A 21,583-nucleotide genomic window follows, 5' to 3' on the forward strand; every position below is an offset into this window, starting at 1 on the left:
TTAAATATATGAATGCAGGAGATTTTCAGTGCATGAAATGATTTACTGAGATCCAGGAATTAGAATATGATTAGAACATATCCTTAATAAGGTGGGTAACCTGAAATGGCTGAGTATATACAAACATACTTTTCAAGTAGGCAGCTATTTGAAGTTACAACTGCCAAAACATCTTAGGGAGATATTTACGCGAGCGACATTCGAACGGATTGACACAATGGTCAGATATGGGAGATTCCATTCTATACCCTACAAGGAGCGTCTCTGCATTTGCAGAGTGGCAGAGGTGGAAGGCCTGGCTCACATCATATTGGATTGTTGCTTGTGTAAGCGGGTGAGAGGCAGATTCCTTGGTCCATATACCAAACGAAGGACCCATTGGGATCCCCATAGCAAAACAACCTATTTATGTGTGTTCAGAAACTGAAATAGCATTTAACACAGCACAGGCCTTATACAAAATGGTTTGGTTGAGATCTGCATATGTGGGACTAATTGGGGTAGGTTGTAAGGGTGACACCGGAATATAATTTTATGCCATTTTATTCTATTTTATACATTTATATATTAAATTATATTGTACCTCATCCTATACTACTGTATTTTACCTCTTATTTACATTGTTTGTATAAGATTTTATTGGTGATATGTGTTTAAACCTTGTGCTTTGATATGGCCTATAGGCTAATCAATAAAGCTATCATATATCATATCAAGCTGTTGTTTGCTTATAATAAAAACATTTAAAAAAATAATAATGGTAGTTCTTGTTCTACGTTCTCACATTTGTACATCTTCTCTATAACATACCAGCTTTCTCACTGCATCTGACGGCTTTTGTTAACGATGGCCATGTTGCCATCATTGGAGAGATTAGAGCTTCACACAAAAATAACCCAAAATGATTTCTTTTCCTTCACTTGAGATATTGCTCTACTCAAATTAATATTTGTGACTCCCAAATTGCTAATATCTTCAACCCTATTAATTCGGCATGGAAATTGACGGCATACCGCACAAGAGAATATACAAAATGGCGGGTTGGCATGAGATAATTTCCACCCTGCTTTGTCATATCAATTGCAGAGCTTAATCTCGCTTTTTGTGGGTGTGTCGTTCACTCATTTCTTGCCTATATTGTATCCTATAACTATTGTATTTTACTTTATTTTAAATTGTTTGTATAAGATTTTATTGGCGATATGTGTTTGAATCTTGTGTTTTGATAGGGCCTATAGGCTAGTCAATAAAGCAATCATATATCATATCACATAGAATATTTGAATATTTATCAAAGTCACAGAGGGAGCCAAACCCTTATTGCAAAGAGAAAGATCCTGGATTTAATTCTGAGAAGGTTTTCCTTATTGCATACTCCTGTCAATCCTGTTTTAGTAGATCTTGAAAGTAATTTGAAAGCAATCCAGGTTGTGAAAATGTTGACAGTTCTGCCCACAGGGAAAATATCCTGCTTCCTCATACTGGTTAGTTGGTTAAATATAACTGGTTAAAAAAAAAAAAGGTCCTTCAAATAAACCGGTCCAGGAAAGGGCATAGCTGACACACAACCCAGGGTTTCACAACTAGCCATGGCCCCCTTGAGCAGGTATTGCCACTCCAGGAGAACCACCAGATTATGCATTGGGTCCCATCTGCAGCAGTTCAACCCCATCCAAGAACAAAGACCAGTACCAGTCCTTCTCAAGAGTTTTTGGCCTATCTGACTTAGGTTCTTCCACTAGGCATGGATTTTAGTGCTGGTAAAGGTTTCCCTCATACATATATGCTAGTCATTCCCAACTCTAGGGGGCAGTGCTTATCTCGGTTTCAAAGCCAAAGAGTCAGCGCTGTCCGAAGACGTCTCCATAGTCATGTGGCCGATGCTGAAGGCACATGGAACGCTGTTCCCTTCCCACCAAAGGTGGTTCCTATTTTTCTCCTTGCATTTTTACGGGCTTTCGAACTGCTAGGTTGGCAAAAGCTGGGACAAGTAACGGGATCTCACTCCATTATGCAGAGCTAGGGATTTGAATTGCTGAAGTGCCAACTTTCTGCTCGACAAGCTCAGTGTCTTAGCCACTTAGACACCATGTGCCTTATTTTAGTGCTCGTATTTGCTCTCAATGTTGATAACATCAGTAAGGATTAACAGATTAACAGAGTTGGAAGGGACCTTGTAGATTATTTAGTGCAACCCCCCTCCCAAGCAGGAGACTCTACATTATTTCTGATGAATGGCAGTCCAGTCTTTTCTTGAAAGCCTCCAGTGATGAAGCCCTCACAACTTCCGAAGGAAACTTCTGTTTCATGGGTTGATTGTTCTCACTGTCAGAAAATTCTCCTTATTTCCAGGTTGAATATCTCCTTAATCAATTTTCATCCATTATTCCTTGTCTGACCTTCAGGTGCTTTGAAAAATAGCTTGGCCCCCTATTGTCTGTAGCAGCCCCTCAAATATTGGAAGACTGCTCTAATGTCTCCCCTGGTCCTTCTCTTCCCTAAACTAGCCATGCCCAGTTCCTGCAACTGTTCATCGTATGTTTTAGCCTCCAGTCCCCTCATCATCCCGGTTGCTCTTCTCTGCATTCTTTCTAGAGTCTCACATCTTTTTATAGGATGTTATATTGTTGTTAGTTGCGAAGTCATGTCAGACCCATCGCAACCCCATGGACAACGTTCCTCCAGGCCTTCCTGTCCTCTACCATCCTCTGGAGTCCATTGAAGCTCACACCGACTGCTTGGATGACTCCATCCAGCCACCTCCTTCTCTGTCGTCCCCTTCTTCTTTTGTCCTCCATCGTTCCCAGCATTAGGCTCTTCTCCAGGGAGTCCTTCCTTCTCATTAGGTGGCCAAAGTACTTGAGTTTCCTCCTCAGGATCTGGCCTTCTAAAGAGCAGTCAGGATTGATTCCTCTAGGACTGACTGTTGGATGGCCTTGCAGTCCAAGGGACTCGCAGGAGTCTTCTCCAGCATCACAGTTCAAAGGCCTCCATTCTTGGTGCTCAGCCTTCCTTATGGTCCAACCTTCATGCATTGCAACTGGGAAAATCATAGCCTTGACTATACACACTTTGGTTGGCAGGGTGATATCTCTGCTTTTAGTATGCTGTCTAGATTGCCATAGCTCTCCTCCCCAGGAGCAAGCGTCTTTTAATTTCTTGGCTGCCGTCTCTGTGGTGATCTTGAAGCCAAGGAAAATAAAATCACTACCTCCATTTCTTCCCCATCTATTTGTCAGGAATTGAGAGGGCCAGATCTTAGTTTTCAGATGTTATAGCACAGTGATGGGGAACTTATGGCATCCGTGCCACAGGTGGCATGCGTAGCCATTTGTCAGGACCGGCGAGGCGAGTTCACCTTTTTAAAAAGCCATTTTTTTCACTCTCCCCAGGCTCCAGAGGCTTTATAGGAGCCCGGGGAGGGTGAAAAGAGCCTCCCCTCAGAGGCCCTCCGGAGGCTTCATGAGCTTCCCTGAAGCCTCCGGAGCACAAAAACCAGCCTTATGGCAAACTGGAAGTTCAGGAACGGACTTCCGCTTTGCTCGGAGGGTCATTTTAACTGCTCTGGAGGCTTCAGGGAAGCCTCCTCAAGGTCCCTGAAGCTTCCAAGGGTGGGGGGGGAGGCTGTTTTCACTCTCCCCATGCTCCTATAAAGCCTCTGGAACCTGGGGAGGGTGAAAAAAATATGCAAAAATGGGGGAGGGGGAGAAGCTCCTGTAGTGCATGCATGCACACTGTGCGTGTGTGTGTCATGTGTTGCATTATGGGTGCGGCATGCCCGCACACAACCCCCCTGCGCTCCCCCCACTTATGGCATGTAAGCCAAAAAAGGTTTGCCATCACTGTTATAGCACATGTGAAAAGTAGCAGCAGGGTCAATCTAATACCATCAAAGCATTCCAGAGAAAAAGGCATTAGGCAATATGCTTCACCCTTCTTATCTTTCTGTTATCTATTTGCTTCCTATGCAATTGGCCATATGGAGAGCAGGCTTGCTTGGGGCTGTTTTGGCATGGAACCTGTGACTCAATTTTAGTATTTCCAATGAGTGTGGTTTTGCAATAGTGGTGAATATAGAGGCTAAATGTATGTGTCATTTCTATCTCCAAATCCTTTGCTTTCCTCTTTCTCAGTGAGCGTTTTCCTCACCACAGGCAGCTGCACTGGCAAGATCCAGAGGAGAAATGGAAGTTCTCCAGAACATTCTGTTTCCAGAAAATGAAGTTTGGCCTATACAATAAAAATAATGTTGTCAGGGAATGGTGCAGCAGGTGTCCAAACGAAGTCAGAGACGCTGACACAGACTTGCATTTATTTATATAAATAAATAAATAGTTTTACATCTCTATTTACAGCAAGCGAGATCATAAGGAAAAGTGGGAGCATCGTGTGGTAAATGACAGATCACATGGGGCACACAGGAGAAAAAGGCGGGAAACAGAAACTCCCCCACCACACCCAGAGCAACCAATTGCCATGCAGATTGCCTCACATTGGAGCCAGAATTCTCCAATCATCAACCTCAACGTCATGTTCTGGCTCACGGCCCAAACTCTGCTGCTAAATTTAAATATCTTAACCAGTGGTGGGATTCAAATAATTCAACAACCGGTTTTCTGCCCTAATGACCAGCTGGGTAGGCAGGGATCGGTGGTCATGTGACAGGGAGGGCATGGCCAACTCAATGTCACTCAGGTCGATGGCGCTTCGCCTTAGCTGTGACAATGCCATAAAGGTTAATTGGAGAGGTAGTTTCTGTAAGCAGGGCAACAAAGATGAGGCTAGAAACCATACCAGAATGTTTTCAATCTGAGGACCCAGATTGTTGGGGGCAATATGCTGACTCTCTGTAAACCGCTTAGAGAGGGCTGAAAGCCCTATGAAGCGGTATATAAGTCTACTGCTATTGCTATTGCTATTCTTCCTGCCTTCCTTACAGGATTAGCCCTGTAAGTAGAAAAAAACAAAAGGAGATTTCTTCCAACAACCAGTTCTCCGAACTGCTTAAAAGATTAACAACCAGTTCTCCTGAACAGATGCAAACCGGCTGGATCCCACCACTGATCTTAATAGTGCTACTCGCACAATATGCCTATTTGGGCTCTTTTTTCTCATGAAGTAATTTGAAATTCTTAGAGAAAAAACGATTATGGGGGGAAGCTGTAGGCAGCTGAAACTTTGCTAGGTAGTGTGACCAGTTTCCCTGAAGAACAACAAGAATAGGATAGGTGTGGAAGACAGAACTGTACAAGGAAATCTCTTGCTTTCTGAGAAATGGGTGTTTTTTTAAAATAATTAACTATTGCTGCCTTGGCAACCCTTTGGGGACGAAAGCTATGACCATTCTACAGAAACTGACTCTTTTGACCAAAATAAGAGAAGAAGCAGCATTAAATCTACTCAATGCAAGCTCTGCTTTTTTCTATCGCAAGAAGGCTCATTCAAAGCAGTGAATCATGCAGTCACAGGGTGCTTTCATATACAGATTAACAGAGTTGGACAAGACCTTGTAGGTCATCTAGTCCAACTCCCTGCTCAAGCAGGAGATCCTGTACCACTTCTGACAGACGCAGTCCAGTCTCTTCTTGAAAGCTTCCATGGATGAAGCTTTCTTCAACTTCCGAAGGCAACATCTGTTCCACTGGTTGATTACTCTCACTGTCAGAGATCTCTCCTTATTTCCAGGTTGAATCTCTCCTGGATCGGTTTCCATCCATTGTTCCTTGTCTGGCCTTTGGGTGCTTTTGAAAATAACTTGAGCCCTAACTCCTCTCTGTGGCTGCCCCTCATAGATTGGAAGACTGCTATCCTGTCTCCCCTGGTCCTTTTGTTCATTAAAGCCAGAATAATAGAGTTGGAAGGGACCTTATAGGTCATCTAGTCCAACCCCCATCCCCACCGAAGCAGGAGACCCTACACCATTTCTGACAGATGGCAGTCCAGTCTCCTCTTGAAAGCCTTCCAGGGATGAAGCCCCACAACTTCTGAAGGCAATTCTGCTCCATTGTTTGATTGCTCTCATGATCAGGAAATTTCTCATTATTTCCAGGCTGAATCTCTCCTTTCAGTACCTTCCCCCCCAAGGATAGTTCCTACGGATGCCTATATTATCTAGAATGTAGAATAATAGGGTTGGAAGGAAGTATTTTTACAAGAAGAGTACTCAACTCCTCTGCTAGTAATAAAATTCCTTATACCACTAGGCGTGAAATTTTAGGCCTGGATAACCTTGAGCTACGCCATTTATGTTCCAACCTGAGTTTAATGAGCAGGATAATCTGCCATAATGTCCTACCTGTGAATGCTACTTTGATTTCAACTGCAATAACACAAGGGCTATCGATAGATACAAACTAAATGCAATCCGTTCTAATCTTGATTGCAGGAAAAATGATTTCAGCAATAGAGTAGTAAATGTGTGGAACACCTTATGACCCTGTTGTTAGTTCCTCTAACCCCCGTACCTTTAACCTTAAGCTGTCTCCCATGGACCTTATGCATTTCTTAAGAGGTCCCCTAAGCACTAACTTGCCTACCATCCCTGTCCTACTGTCCCCATTTATATGTACTTTTTTTACGGGTTTATGGCTATGTTTTGCTTATTTATATCCATTTATTTGTGCCCTTTTTCATGTGTTTTCATACTTGTTTCATTGTACTTGTTGACAAATAAATAAATAAATAAATAACAGAATAACAGAGTTGGAAAAAACCTGGAAAAGGTGGTCTTCCCTTTTTCCTTCTGTATTTTTCTGCATCATCACTCTGCTCTTTCTATGGGATGGAAGAAAACCCATGGGATTCTCCATCCAGTTCATTTTGGAACCAAGAAACAGAAGGAAGGAAGGAAGGAAGGAAGGAAGGAAGGAAGGAAGGAAGGAAGGAAGGAAGGAAGAAGCAGCTATAATATTTGGTTGCTTTTTAGGAAGTTTAGGGTTTTTTCCTCTCTGACAAGAACATGGAACTGTTCTTACATTTTAAATATTTTATTGTAGACAGAATATAAAATACAAGGAATACATTGAGAACTTTAACACTTTAAGATCCAGTATTAGAATATTGCCAGCCGGAATTTACTTTCTAACTGCCAATCTCACCATTGTGCCATCTTTGTTCCTTCAGAGACACGTAATATGCCATGAATTTTCACCAGCAATAGTTTGTATTTCTTTTTAGTCTATTTAACTGTAACATTTAAATAAAAATAAAAAATAAATCAAGAAAAAAAAAAGAAAAAAAAAGATCCAGTATTAGAATCAAATCAGGAATTAACAAAACAACCAGACAAGACTATAGGATTATGAATTCAATTCATAAGAATAACAATGAACAAGACTAATTTAACTAGTCTAAAGCAGCATATTTATGTTAAAACAAAATCTTCTATATTTGTAAACATTATGTTAAAAGGAAACGGATTTCAGGTATCAGATATATTAAATTATAATCATATACAAAAAATCCAAATAAGTTCATTTCCTTTTAAAATTCCTCAGCAGCAACCAGTGGCTGTATGTGTGAAGCCCATTTGAAGCCTGTTTATTAAAATCGGAGACATCCCAGGGTGGAGGGTGAGTTGGGGGCTCAAGAAGAATGGCCGTGGCCAAAGGAACAAGGACCCTTGGATTTAAGGGAGCTGTGCTCTCTGAGCTTTGGGCAACGGGGTGCAGGGCAGCCATAGGGCAGATTGGGGGCAGACAGGTAAGTGGGGGGGGGACGTTGAGCCTTTGAGGTCAGGACTGGGGGGGACCAAACCCGGATTCTTGCATTGGGTTGGGTACTTGCTTCACAACACTTTATTCTTGGTGACTGCTGGGATTGTGATTGCTAAGCGATGCGGCCATGTGACATGTTGGCTTACGACCCCATCAGTTTCTTGATGACCGAAAGTCTGATCCCAAATGCGGTTGTATGTTCCCAGCCTGTAGTCTTCCAGATGGACAAGCCAAGTGGACGTTCTCCAAGGACAGCCGAAGCTGGGATAGCCATAATAGAGGGAGATGTCCATTTCTTTCTCCCGCTCCTCAAAGATCTTGATCCTCCCCAGCGAAGTCCAGCAGGCTGCCTCCTCCCTCTCTTTCTGAGCTTCCCGCTTCATCCTCTCCCGAATGGGCCGCTGCTCGTCCGTGATGGTTCGCGAGACCTCCAGGTCGGGGGGAGGCATTCTCCAGGGTCTGAACGTATCCCCCTTTATACGGTGGCGATAAAGATGGACCTTTGGGCAGTGGGACTTTGGCTGGTGCTTAATGTGGCCGAGGCGCCCAACATTCAGACCTAAGTCAGTGGGCTTCGACCCCAGACTGGTGGTTTTTCCCGCCAGCTGCAGCCTGGCTTCTCCACTCCCTGCTGCGTGGAAGTCCAGAATCCCAGGACTTTGGGGCAGGTGGGATTGTGGCAGGGGGCACCTGCTTCCCCAGGGGCTTTGGGGGCTGAGTAGGCACAGGAATCAGCGACCGTTTTTGCCACGGCTGCGATGGTGGTTGAGGCAAGAGGATGGGATGAAGGTTTGGAGAGAGGACAGGAAGGTATTTTGACAGGGGGGCTGCTGGTGGTTGGCATTGGGGATGCAGCTGAGGGGCAGGTAGGAAGTGAAGGGACGGCTTGGATGCAGTAGTCAGAGGTTGGGAAGATAGGTGAGATGATGGTTGAGGCAAAAGCTTGGCCTCTGGGATAAGACTGTCCGGAATAGACTTGTAAGGCGAAACGGAATGGACTTTCTTGCTTGGCAGAGTTGAACTGGTCTGCTTGCCTAGTGGGTGAAAGACTTGTACAGACTCCATCAGTTTGCAAGCCAGATTGGTCCTTTTGGATTGTCTTTGGGGCTCCTTCTGCTTCACTTTGGGGTAGCACTTTCTGCTCTTTGTGCCACACAGGCTGACGTTTTTCCTCACTTCCTGTTTATCTTGCTTTTAGGCTGACTCTTCCTCCAAGGCTGAAGAGGCATGGCCTGTCATAGAGTCTTTGGAAGAAGAAGGATGACATTGTTCAGCTGTCGGCTCTGGAAGGAGCTCAGGAAGCACCACCTTCGGGTCTTCCTGGATGGTCAGAAGTACAGAAGGCACCTTGGTCTGGGTGAGATCTGGAGCTTCCAAACCACAGGGACGGTTTTGGATTTCGGGGCATCTGCTGCCCCCTTTGCAGAGACATTTTTGCAAGGTTTGTTTCTCTGCTGCCCTTTTGCCCTGGTCTTAGATGGCATTTGATGGTGAAGTTCTCTCCTCCTCCTCCTTGGGTTTTTTCGCAGTGGCTCCTTCTTCAATCCAAGGGATTTTCCTTGTCCCTTTCCCCTTTGATGAGGTATGGAACTGACCATCTGGAAGGGAGAGAAGAAAAAAAATACTGCTCACTGTCAGGAAACTCATCAGAGCTCCTGCAGTACATGGAACTCATCCTTCAAGCCTGTCCGTGAGGTCCTTTATGTTCCTCCAGGAAGGAGGAGAGGCATGGCCCTACTCCTGCCCAATCTGAACCCACCTCTCTGAAAGTAGAAAAGAAGAAAGAAAGGAAGAAAGAAAGAAAGAGGAAGGAAGGAAGAAAGAGGAAGGAAGGAAGGAAGGGGAAAAGAATCTGTTTTGAAGGATACCAATTAGGTTGCTCAGACAAAATGTGAGCTACTTTTAGGCTCCCATACTTCTCCTACCACCCTGTTTGCCCCTGCTCTGCTATGAGGAATGGGAATATTATTGTCTTCAATCTCTGCAGACCATTCTCCAACTAGCAACTTCATTCCTGGTTCACGGTAATAGAAGAGGGAATCTACAATCTAGGGAATTTTTGGCAAAATTGGTTCAACTGATGAACACAAGGCCAGTAAGGGTCTAGACCATCCCCCATTATTGATGAACAACAATCTAATTTTCATTGGGTTGTCTTCTCTAAAGCCCACAGCAAGATTTCACATATCTTGGAAGAGCATGATGAGACTCTACCTTCCAAAGAAACCCCTCTCGGTCGGGGACAGTCTTCCCATCTGCAATGCTTTGGAACTCACCATTCAGCCCAAACTTTTTGCTAGGATCGCTCTGATGCTTCTTGCCCTTGAGAGGTCTGTGGGACCTCAGTCTTCGGACTGGCACCTGATGGGTGTCCTCCTGGAGCTTGGCCCACTGAAAGAAAGATGTCAAGAGGTGATTCTTCAAACAAGGATGCTCTATCATATTATCTCCCAGATATGGATTCCCTTCTGAAGTGTTCACCAGCCTTAAAGTCCAGGATGTCATACAAAGGCTAACAGGGGTCAATACCTGCAGGGAATACCTGGTATTTAGCACTCACCTTCCACCACTGGAAAAGGTGAGGTGTCCTCCAAATCATAGTGTAACGATGAAGAAGGAGCCAAAGGGGAGCCCACAAACTGATGGATGCTCCTTGGCTGATCAAGAGATCCCGGAAGATGGTAAGTCTGGGCCTTCTGTGGTTCCTCTTCAGGGGCTCTGACCTCTGAAAGAGCCAAGAGGAGAAACTGAGGAGATGTGGATTCTGCACCATCATAGCTGACCCTAACTTGGTGGCCCAATCTGCCTGTGACTCCTACCAGGTTTTCCTTCGCAACTCTACAGAAATAGATGAAGAGGCAGAAAAGGATGGAGACAGCTCTTGATTGAGGTCTGGGCCTCCCAAGCAGCTGCTCCTGTTTCATAAATTATGAAGAACCATATATAAAAACATCTAAGTCTTCAAGAAACTTACTCTAGTTCTAACTTTTCTTGAAGACCTCCAGGATTGGTGGCCCAGCCTTTGGACATCTGTGACTAGGTCTAACTGGTGGTGCTCTGGGAACAAGAGCCAAGGTTCCAGGGTTGCATAAGTAGCTCTCACCTTGCAAAGAGGCTGGTTGGCTGCTAGGATGCTTGAGTGGCCACCTCTGTCCAAGCTGAACGCCCACATCAGAGGCGGTCTGTGCCCAAGGCGTTGCCTCTGAATGACCTGAGAGCCGATGTTGGGGGTAGGAGGGCCTGGGGATCTTCTGCACAGGGCCAGTGCCAGGAAGAGCTTGATATGGAGGTGGCAGAGGGGGTAGAAAGGCTGGGGAAAGGTAGAGACGTGAGGATTGCAGGCTGTCAGGTTGGCCAACTGCAGTTGCTCCCCATGGATGGTTTGGAGGTGCGACACTCCTGGAGGGACAAAACTCTGCAGGCTGGCATTGCCTTGGATCAAGTGAGCAGGCAGGTGGGGAAAAGGAGGCTGGATCCAAAGGTTGTTTCCTAGAGCAGGTATGGCTATGAGTATTGGGCAACCTGGAGTCGGAAGGGCCAGGTTTTCTGGGGTCTCTGCGTTATGCGCCGGATCTGTAAAACACGCATCAAAAGAAGGACAGAAGTCAGAAACTGCATTTTCTGTTTTGATCATATTGGATCTAGAATAGAATAAAGTAGATTAGAGTAGAATATAGAATAAGAATAGAGTAGAGATAGGATTAGGATAGATAGAATAGAATAGAATAGAATAGAATAGGATGAATGGAATGAATAGAATAGAATATTGGAATGAAGAATAGAATAGAATAGAATTACAGGGTTGGAAATGACCTTGGAGGTCTTCTAGTCCAACTCCCTGCTTAGGCAGGAAACCCTACACCACTTGGGACAAATGTTTATCCAACATCTTAAAAACTTCCAGCTTTGGAGCATTCAAAACTTTGGAGGCAAGTTGTTCCACTGATTAATTCTTCTAACTGTCAGGAAATTTCTCCTTAGTTCTAAGTTGCTTCTCTCCTTGATTAGTTTCCACCCATTGCTTTTTGTCCTGCCTTCAGGTGCTTTGGAGAATAGTTTGACTCCCTCTTCTTTGTGGCAGCTGCTGAGATATTGAGACACTGCTATCATGTCTCCCCTGGTCCTTCTTTTCATCAGACTAGACAGTTCCTGCAGCCTTTCTTCATATGTTTAAGCCTCCAGCCCCCTAATCATCTTTGTTAATCTTCTCTGCACCTTTTCTAGAGTTTCAAAATCTTTTTTTACATCATGGCGAACAAAACTGGATGCAGTATTCCAAGTGGCGCCTTACCAAGGCCTTAAAAGGTAGTATTAAGACTTCATGTGATCTTGATCTAGGTTCTCATAATGTCCAGGGAGGGGCTAAACACCTGTTCCTCCCCCAGGCACAAAGCCATTCCCCCCCCACACCTGACCAGGATGAAAGGGAAAGAAGAATTAGTGGATAAGAAAGGAGCATTTTCCTTTTATATCGTCCTTGGAAGTAGATATAGCGGCTGAGGACATCATGTAGTTTAGCTCTCAGTCCCATCCTAAGTTTGAGATAGGTAGCCCTGCTTACACCCTGCTGATCTTAGGGTCCTTTCAAAGAAACATATGTAGGGACTCAAAAATGGGTCCACCCCCCAATGAGTAGATATCCTGTGATCCTTTAAAAGGACCTCAAACTGTCTTCTTGGCCCCAGAGAAATAACACAAGGCAGTTCAACCAGATGTTTGGTTTCCTGTTTTGTGATTCCTCTTTCTTTTCCTCCCTCTGGTCCATGAGTCCCACTGATAAACCTTTGATATGATGAGGAAATGGGATTAAAAACCTGTTTCTATCAAAAGCTACATTGGGAAATATTTATTGGAAGTGGATGTGAAATCCCCTGAATATAGGGACAAATATATGGCCACAATCCAAGGAAAAGAAGTCAAGAACTTCCCAAAATTGGATTGAGCTAGGGCTCGCCCCATTGGTTTTCTTCCAATTTGCTTCCCATTGTGGTTTCCATTTCCTTCCCTTGGATCACCCATCCCCAAACCTTCTTTCCTCAACTGTGCTGTGTGTGTAATGCCATATTTGCCTCTCAGTGAGATTTCTGGAAGAAGAAGGGATCCCTTCCAAGAGTGAGATGGCCCTATTCCTACCTGTCATCATGGCAAAAAGATATGTTGAACGAGGGTAGAGGTGGATGCTGCCTCTAACCTTCCAGCATTCAGTAAAGAGTGGTCAGTAAAAGTGGAATCATTTAAAAGTGTTTACTCCTGTATCTACGGTAACCCTGGACATTCTGAGATGCCAAGACAATATTCAGAGCAGAATCTTATGATGAAATGTGATGTCACTGCGGAAGGCAAGGAGCACATCAACTGTCATGAGCTAAGCATGGGAGGAAAGAAAACGTCCAGTCCTTCTCCTGACCACTCACCTTCCCTGGTAGCCAATCGTTACTTTCAGAGATGTGGACAATAGCTTTCATTTGGGCAGTAGATCACTTCTTGATGCCTTCAGCTATCCTGAGGGGCTTAAGGAGTTGAATACTCAGACCCAAATCCCTTGATGGTTTGGTGATTGTAATACTGCCCTACATTCTAGGACCATCCCAAGAAAACATGGGTGTCAGCATTCCAAATATCATTCAGAAATAAATCAGAGTCCAAGGCATAGCTTTCATCAAAGTTCCAATTTAATAAGAGAGATGGTACCTCTGTGGAAAACCCGAATTTGAAAGCTTCCTGGGTTTTCCATCCAGTTGAAAGTTCAAGACCTTGCCCCCATACCCACAAGTTCATCACATGGTCCAATCTTCCTCTGCCATGCTGGCATTTCCATCCATCTAGCTCCGGTCAGGTGCAGAAGTGCGGAGACAAAGAATGACCTTGGGCTTCTAGAAAGGAATGTTCTATTTTGACAACAACACATTCTACAGTTCTACTCCTTACTATTCCCTCTCCCAATTACCCACTAATGAACAGCATAGTAAAATAATAGAGACAGTGTGGCAGGCCAAATATCCTAAAAGGAATATGACTGCAGGCCTGACAATGGGTACGTAAATGTTTAGTTTCAAAGGGCCATCCCTATGTGCTGTAGATCTTTGGACATTGGCAATATCCAAAGACTTGCTAGATCGTCTTCCATCTACCTGGGCCCAAGAAAGGGATGTTGTGTGACTTTTAGACTTGTGATCTCCATTCCACCCAACTCTGGAGCCAGCCAGAGGTGGTATTTGCCGGTTCTCCAAACTACTCAAAATTTCCACTACCGGTTCTCCAGAACCTGTCAGAACCTGCGGAATTTCATACCTGATTCTGGCTATATTGGGAATTTGGTTGGAATGTAAGTGGGATGTTCATTTTCCAATCTTAGGTTTCATTTTTTGGATTTCTGTTCTAGTTTTTGGTATTACATTATAGACTGCCGAGAGTCATTGTTGGAAGATACAAATAAGATGGATGAAGAGATGAATGGAGAGAGAGAGAATCTCCTAGTTCATGTATACTGTATATCTAAAGATAAAATGTGAGAATGTTATTTCTTGGGTACATTGAAGCTAATGGAGGTGCATTGCATTTCAAAGTTTGTTCATCAAAAGATATTGGAAGGTGCTCTTTCTCATTGCTGCACTATGAAATAAGGAATATTGCTCCTCAGATTTCTATAGATGTACAAGAAAGCAAGATTTTTTTAAAAAAATAACCATTTTCCAGGTGCCATGTGTTCCAAAATAGGTCCTGCTATGAGGATAAAACATGCTTCATTGCTCACTGTTTGATAAATGCAAATACAATGAAGGGGAACAGAAGTTCACAAACTTCAGAACAACATGGCAAGAAAACAACAACTTATGGAGAGATTAAAAGCCTCCAGCAGAATGTGAGAGGTTAAAACAGCCATATGTGCAACTCCCCACACACAACTATTAGATGCCAGAGGCAGCTGTCTATTCGCAATGTGCTTTCCTCAAGCCTGTAGCTTGTATGATGACACCCCCAATGTTTAAAGGTGGCCAAATGCAGGTTAATGATATTTCTTCCTCCAAAATCGTGTCATCTTCCTCCAGTTCAGATTCCCTCTTTATATTCAGCATAAGCTTAAATAAATGAGAGAATATATTTTAAAGGGGAAAAGGTTGACTGCCAAAGTGGAAAGTACATATGCTTCGTAGGTGTTACTGATTCCGCAGAAGGGACTATTTGTCTTAGTTCCCAGTCTAAGGAACTCAGCATCAAATTTATATTTCTTTTCATGTTGCTCTAAGGCTTTCATACTCCATTAACGTTTAGGAAGTAAGTACTGCCCATAAGACACAGTTTCATCATGTTCCTGGACTGATGTAGAAAATGTTCAGTGGCATTGACCATTTCCAACAAAAAAATAAAGGCATCACTCGATTGAGTTTGCAGAGTGTCCCATCAACATATACATGTATACTATAGGCCTCTATTTCTATACCCCTATTTCTATAGTGATTTTTAAGGTCCCTTTATATGTTTATATGCAAGTTTATGTTTTTTTTTTTTTTTTTTTTTTTTTATGTAATGTTGTAAGCCCCAGAGACACGTCCCAAAATGGTGCAATTGCAGCTAGGTAGCCAGATATGCGTAGACCTAGATAAGTGTATGGTGTACCCCTGCTTTGGTACACCTTGGTTTCAAGTTTGCTTCTGGTGCCAGTTAAAAGTGCTAGTTTTGAAGTGCCTTTTGCGGTTACTTGAAATTGCAGGAAAATCTCTCCCAGTTGTATCGCCCATCCTATGAAAACCAGCAGGAGACATAGCTGGGTGTCCTATTTGCTAGAGAAGGGTATCAAACACAAGGGGCTGGATACCATTCCCAGGATGCTTCGATCTGGCCTGCAGGGCACCCTGAAAACAGGAAAGGACTGGCCCACAGCACCTCTGCCAGCAAAAGCAGAGTTAAGGCGTGGGGGGATGCCTACAGCCATCCCGAGCTCCATTTTTGCTGGCAGAGGGTTGCAGGAGGCAGTGGCAGCCGAAAACAGTGCTCAGGAACCTCTTTTAGCTGGCAGAGCACCAGGGTCACCACAGCCGCCCCTGTCATGAGTGATGTTGAACTGGCTATGCCCACATCAAATACCACCCTGATGCGGACCTCAATGAAATCGAGTTTGACACCCCCGTGTGAGAGTTTCATACAGAGGGACCCTGGATAAGGGTCTTTTCTTCTGGACCCCTAACCTGTGGAATATCATTCCACCCTTGATGTGATATTGGCTTTCCTGCCTGGAGAAAGAAATGAACCTTCCCCTGTTGGCTATCTGTACATTCTATTAAAATTAGGTGTGCAAGTACAAAGCAGTGTAGATTTTAGCACACACCAGTGCTTTGACTTCATTCCTGTTGGTGCAAATATGTTGAAAAATCCGACCCAGATTGGATCCTGCAACATTATCTTGGAACATCTATATTCGCCTTCATTCAGTTTGATAAGAATCGTGTTCCGTTCATCAAATGTTCCCTTTAGTATAAACCTGTGGCAGAATAGATCTTGTTGTGCTCCCTGCTTCTTTTCCTAGAACTTTCACTTTCACTTTCACTCTAACTCTAACTTTACTTTATTGTCATCGCACCTCGAGCAACAAAATTAAATGCCACCTTCAGTGTACATATATATGAGAAAAACTATAAAAATAAAATGCAAACACACATCCTTCACATTCTATACAATACAATTTAAAAACTGATATTGCATTAATATTGCACTATATTGTAGAATTCAATACAGTTCTGCTCTGGGATAGATGCTGTTTTTCAGCCTATTTCTCCTTGTTTTGATTGTCCTGTACCCTCTGCCAGATGGTAATAGGTGAACAAAGCAGGGTGCCTAAGATGAGATGGATCTTTAAGAATGTTTTGAACTTTCTTAAGGCAGCAGGAATATAAATCTCTTCCAAAGAGGGGAGAGGGCAACCCGTGATCCTCTGGGCAATGACGTTGTCCCTCTGGAGCACTCTCCTATCTGTCACTGTGCAATTTGCAATCCATACACATGAGTGTCTGGGGTCTCTCTCTCTCTCTCCCCTCTCTCCCTCCCTCCTCTCTCCCTCTCTCCCCCCTTCCCCCCTCTCTCCCCCCCTCTCTCTGTGTATCTATGTTTGTGTTTGTGTGTATGTGTGTGTGTGTGTCAAAACCTGCAGGATGGCAATTGTAACCTTGCACACACCACTTTGGTCATCTTGATTGACCCACAATGCACATGTCAAAATTGGGAAGCCTGTTTAAAATGCTGGCTGTTTTATCATAATCTTCAGATCTGGATTGTACTGTACAATTGTGCTGTGTTTGGTTGGTCACAGTCGTTGACCGTAGGGTTGTTTTCAGCACAGTTGAGTTGTCCTCCTCTGTACAGGAAATGAAGATTGAAAGTTCTTATGACCCCCTTGATTTTCATGCAAGGATTTGTTCCGTTATTTGAACAAATTAATGACCCAAACTCTCTAGTCCCCAAGTATATCTGTAGTTCCAATCTCCACATGTATGTTTAGGTTGTTCCATGTGAATAATAATGGAGTGAAGAATGTCATTGTGTCATCTCCTGTTCCACTTTTTCCATGACCTTATAAACCGATGTCAATTTGTTAATTAAAATGAAGGAAAGACAAGGAAAAGACTAAGATGGTTATATGCGAGGTTTATTCAGATTCATTCACATATTAAGAGATTTAATCAGGTTCCTCTGAGAATCAAAATATAGCACATTGACAACGGTAGACGTACCATTATCTTTCATTGTAGAGGCACATCTGAACCACTATTGAACCTTAAGTTAAAAAAGTACAAAAGAAGAAGAAAAAAGCAGGGTCAGTTCTTGGCATGGAGAAATCTCAAGATGGAAAATACATGTTGGGTGTCCCTGTGTTTGATTACAACCAGTATTCTGAGTTTCTTGGAGACCTGCAACCAGGCCCACCAGGATAAACAATGTGACAACCCAGCTCTTCCCTGGTCCTTAGAGGCCAGGAGAAAGAAAGGAAGACAGGGAGGGAGAAACCCTGCTTCTTGCCAGCCTCAGTTTCTCCACTTCCTTCTGCACCCATCAATCCTGGGTCTTCACCTCATACTCTTTGCTCAACATTAGATAGATAAACAAGGGCCTAAACTTCTCAATTCAATTCTCGAAATTGAACACTGTATTTCCTTGAAATTAAGACAGGGTCTTATTTTCTTTTGACCCCCAAAATAAGTTGACCTAGATTGGCCATGGGGGATCATCCTGAAATGCATTCACCATTCACTAAAATGCTTGGGCGGAAAGTTTCTGCATATTTACTTGTGTGCATTAGGGGTGTGATGGTTCAGCAGTTAAATACCCTGAGTTTACCAGCTGGAAACCTGGCAGACCAGGGCCGAGATCTGAGTGCTGAAGGATGGGGTGAGTTCATGTTCCTTGCCCATCTGCTGGCCACCTAGCAGTTCAAAGGCAAGCAAATGTGAGTAGATAAATAGGTATCACTTCAGTAGGAAATCAACAGTGTTCCATGCCCCTCGGCATAGAGTCCAGATGGCCACATGACCATGGAAGTGTGTTTGGATAATGCGGGCACCCTTGGCTAAGAAATGGACATGACTGAATATGGGAAACCTTTTCTTTAATCTTTATGGGATGTCTGCTATCTCTAACGGCCTAAAGTCTCTCCATGATAAATTAAACAAACAAACGAATGAACAAATTCATTTAACATTTCTGGTTTAACTTTAGAGAAATCATGTGCAAAGTCATATATCCAATTGACGCCGGGAAGATCTTCCTACCTCTGGTTGCAGTGCATCCCATAAATGTGGCATATGCATCTGTGGCAATTAACCCAACTTTGGGATTTTTTCAGTTACATTGTCTTTTTCGGGACGTGGACGAAAGCAGGCTTGTTTTCACTGCGTAAGGAAAAGACTCCAATTAAATCTGCAGTTCGGACAAACATTGGTCTGAAATGATGTAGGGTCTGCTGCTTGAGCAGGGGGTTGGGCTAAAAGACCCCCAAGGTCCATCCAACTCTACAATTCTGCACAGCCAAATCGTGAAATCGTACCAGGAAACTAACCACTACAGAAGGGGCTGCAGTGAGAAATCCACTGTTGGACGAATGTGGAAAGGATTAAATGTTCTGCGCTTGGTGCAAAACATTTTATTTTAGTTTATTTTCTTAGATTGGCAGGACCTTCTTATCAAGCCTGAAGACTTCCTATAGGGAAGAGCTTTGTTCTTCACAGCATTTGGGGACAGGATGAGAAGCTGTGGGGGGGAAGCTAAGGCTAAGGCTGAAGCTTTGGAAACCCTTTTACAAGGTTTCTGCAAGAAGTTGAATATTTGCTCAGATAAAGAAGGAACTTGCTTACTTTTGTGAAGGCGGATAATATTGTTATTTGGGCTGGGACTTCCTAGACACATAGCCAGCATGAAGAAGAAGAAATTCAGGATGAAGAAAACTCTCTAAGAAAGGAAAAGAAAAATACAATGAGTGGTCAGAGGAGTCATGTCCAATCACAAAACTCAAGGACTCAAACGCTATTTCTCCTGCTTCTTCTTTTCTCTCTCTCTTTTACCCCCTTTCTTTCATTTCCAAATTGTCATAATTCAAAGTGGAAGCCAAAGTTCAAACAACAAAAATGGAAATCATTAAAGCAGTTCAGGTTTATCTTTATTTTTTGGTATTCAGTCATGTCTTTTCTCCTGAATGTTCTAGTGGGAGATTTGTGAAGCCATAAACAAATAATTTAATTGTAATGCTCCTTCCTTCCTTCCTTCCTTCCTTCCTTCCTTCCTTCCTTCCTTCCTTCCTTCCTCCTTCCTTCCTTCCTTCCTTCCTTCTTCCTCCCAAAAAAGGGAATCCCAAATCTATATTACTCAGTTGATATATTCCCCTATACAAAATGTTCTTTTTGTTCATTTATGTATCTACTGTTAAACTTGCTAAATAGCTAGGAAATAAAATCTTTCTGAGTCCTTGCCCGAAAATTACATCAGCAATGCCAAACTCATCCCAAATACCACAAAGTGCAATTAACTAGTTTTGCAAATCTTTCTTTTTCTACTATCTCTCTTTTGATGTTTTAAGGGAACACCTGATTGCATTTGAACCTCCATTAATATTTACTGATACATTTTTATTTTCAACTTTATTTCATCCAATAATATCCAGAAAGCTGCCTCATATCACCCATCTCTTTCCTGCAGACTTTCTCTTCTTACATCCAAGTCAGATCAAACTCTTGCTGCATAGGAGAGCAAACAATTTTGCTTACCATCTTGGATTTGGGAAACAATCGAGGAAACTCTTTGTAGGAGGAAGGAAGGACAAGGAGTAGCAGCTCTCTCTAAGGCCAGTAAAGAATTTGCTCCTCCAATTTATATAGCAGTAGAAGACAGCGGTGTAAAAAAGGAGATTGCCTCCTGTGCGATTATTAACCATTTTCCGGGTGCAAGTTGTGCCAAAATAGGCCCTGCCAAGCGGATAAATATGCTTCATACTTCATTGGTCTCTGTTTGATAGATACAATGAAGGGGAACTAGTTCACAAACTTCAGAACAACATGGTAAGAAAAACCCCAAATTATGGAGAGAGTAAAAGCCTGAAGCACAATGTGAGAGGTTGAAACAGCCAAATATGCGTCTTCCTCCTCAACTTCCCACAAATGTCCCCTACTCATTTTGAGCATTTTAGACCACAAAGTAATTGGCTGCCCTACTCTAAAAAGGGGGACTTATACTCACATTTCCCCAGGGACTCTTATGCTAGAATCAAGGTTTTTAAAGCTGCTTATTCAATTCAAATATTATTCCCACAGTCAAAGACGAGTACCATTAAAAATACTCAAAGAGCATCCAGTTAAAAAACCTAGAGAAAACCAATAGTGACAAATCAGAACTAAATCTATTTTGAAATCATAATTTAGCAGCAATATCCATCAGTTGCACACCAACAAGAGCAGAGCTTAAGCTATTAGGCCAGAGGCAGCTGTGTATTCGCAATGTGCTTTCCTCAAGCCCGTAGCAAGTATGATGACCCCCAATGTTTAAAGGTGGCCAAATGCAGGTTAATGATATTTCTTCCTCCAAAATCGTGCTCATCTTCCTCCAGTTCAGATTCCCTCTTTATATATTCAGCATATAGCTTAAATAAATGAGGGAATATATTTTAAAGGGGAAAAGGTTGACTGCCAAAGTGGAAAGTACATATGCTTCGTAGATGTTACTGATTCCGCAGAAGGGACTATTTGTCTTAGTTCCCAATCTAAGGAACTCGGCATCAAATTTATATATTTTTCATGTTGCTCTAGGGCTTTTATACTCCATTAATGTTTAGGAAGTAAGTACTGCCCATAAGACACAGTTTCATCATGTTCCTGGACTGATGTAGAAAATGTTCAGTGGCATTGACCATTTCCAACAATAAAAATAAAGGCATCACTCAATTGAGTTTGCAGTGTATCCACATCAACACATACATGTTTACTATAGTCCTCTATTTCTATACGTCTATATCTATTGTGATTTTAAGGTCACTTTATATGTTTATGTGCATGATTATGGTTTTATTTTTTTAATGTTGTAAGCCACCTGACACACGTCCCAAAATGTTGTAATTGCAGCCATGTAGGCAGGTAAGCGTACACCTTACCCCTGTTTTGCTACATCTTGGTTGCCAGTGTCAGCGTTCCAAATATCATCCAAAATTAAATCAGAGTCCAAGGCAGAACTTTCCTCAAACTTCCAATTTATTAAGAGAGTATCATATTGGTACAATCTGTGGAAACCCGAATCTGAAAGTTTTCGGGGTTTCCCACCCATTTGAAAGTTCATGATCTTGTCCCCACACCCCCAAGTCCATCACATGGTCCAATCTCCCACTAACACATTGGCAG

General features: G+C 43.0%; 1 protein-coding gene and 1 long non-coding RNA gene across 2 annotated transcripts; both read right to left on the bottom strand.

Moving 5' to 3' along the window:
- Nucleotides 1-9,595: 9,595 nt before the first annotated feature.
- Nucleotides 9,596-11,349, bottom strand: LOC116516831. The gene is made up of 4 exons (XM_032229459.1): nucleotides 10,819-11,349; nucleotides 10,276-10,440; nucleotides 9,930-10,106; nucleotides 9,596-9,763 (listed from the first exon to the last, which is right to left on the bottom strand). The coding sequence occupies exons 1-4, from the start codon at nucleotides 11,347-11,349 to the stop codon at nucleotides 9,596-9,598; spliced, it is 1,041 nt and encodes a 346-aa protein (XP_032085350.1).
- A 5,986-nt stretch (nucleotides 11,350-17,335) lies between these two features.
- Nucleotides 17,336-20,043, bottom strand: LOC116516531. The gene is made up of 4 exons (XR_004256366.1): nucleotides 19,964-20,043; nucleotides 19,058-19,151; nucleotides 18,476-18,595; nucleotides 17,336-17,483 (listed from the first exon to the last, which is right to left on the bottom strand). It is a non-coding gene; the product is annotated as an uncharacterized LOC116516531 (long non-coding RNA).
- Nucleotides 20,044-21,583: the final 1,540 nt, after the last annotated feature.

The sequence above is a fragment of the Thamnophis elegans genome, chromosome 13 (genome assembly GCF_009769535.1).
Source record: "Thamnophis elegans isolate rThaEle1 chromosome 13, rThaEle1.pri, whole genome shotgun sequence".
Classification (NCBI taxonomy): domain Eukaryota; kingdom Metazoa; phylum Chordata; class Lepidosauria; order Squamata; family Colubridae; genus Thamnophis; species Thamnophis elegans.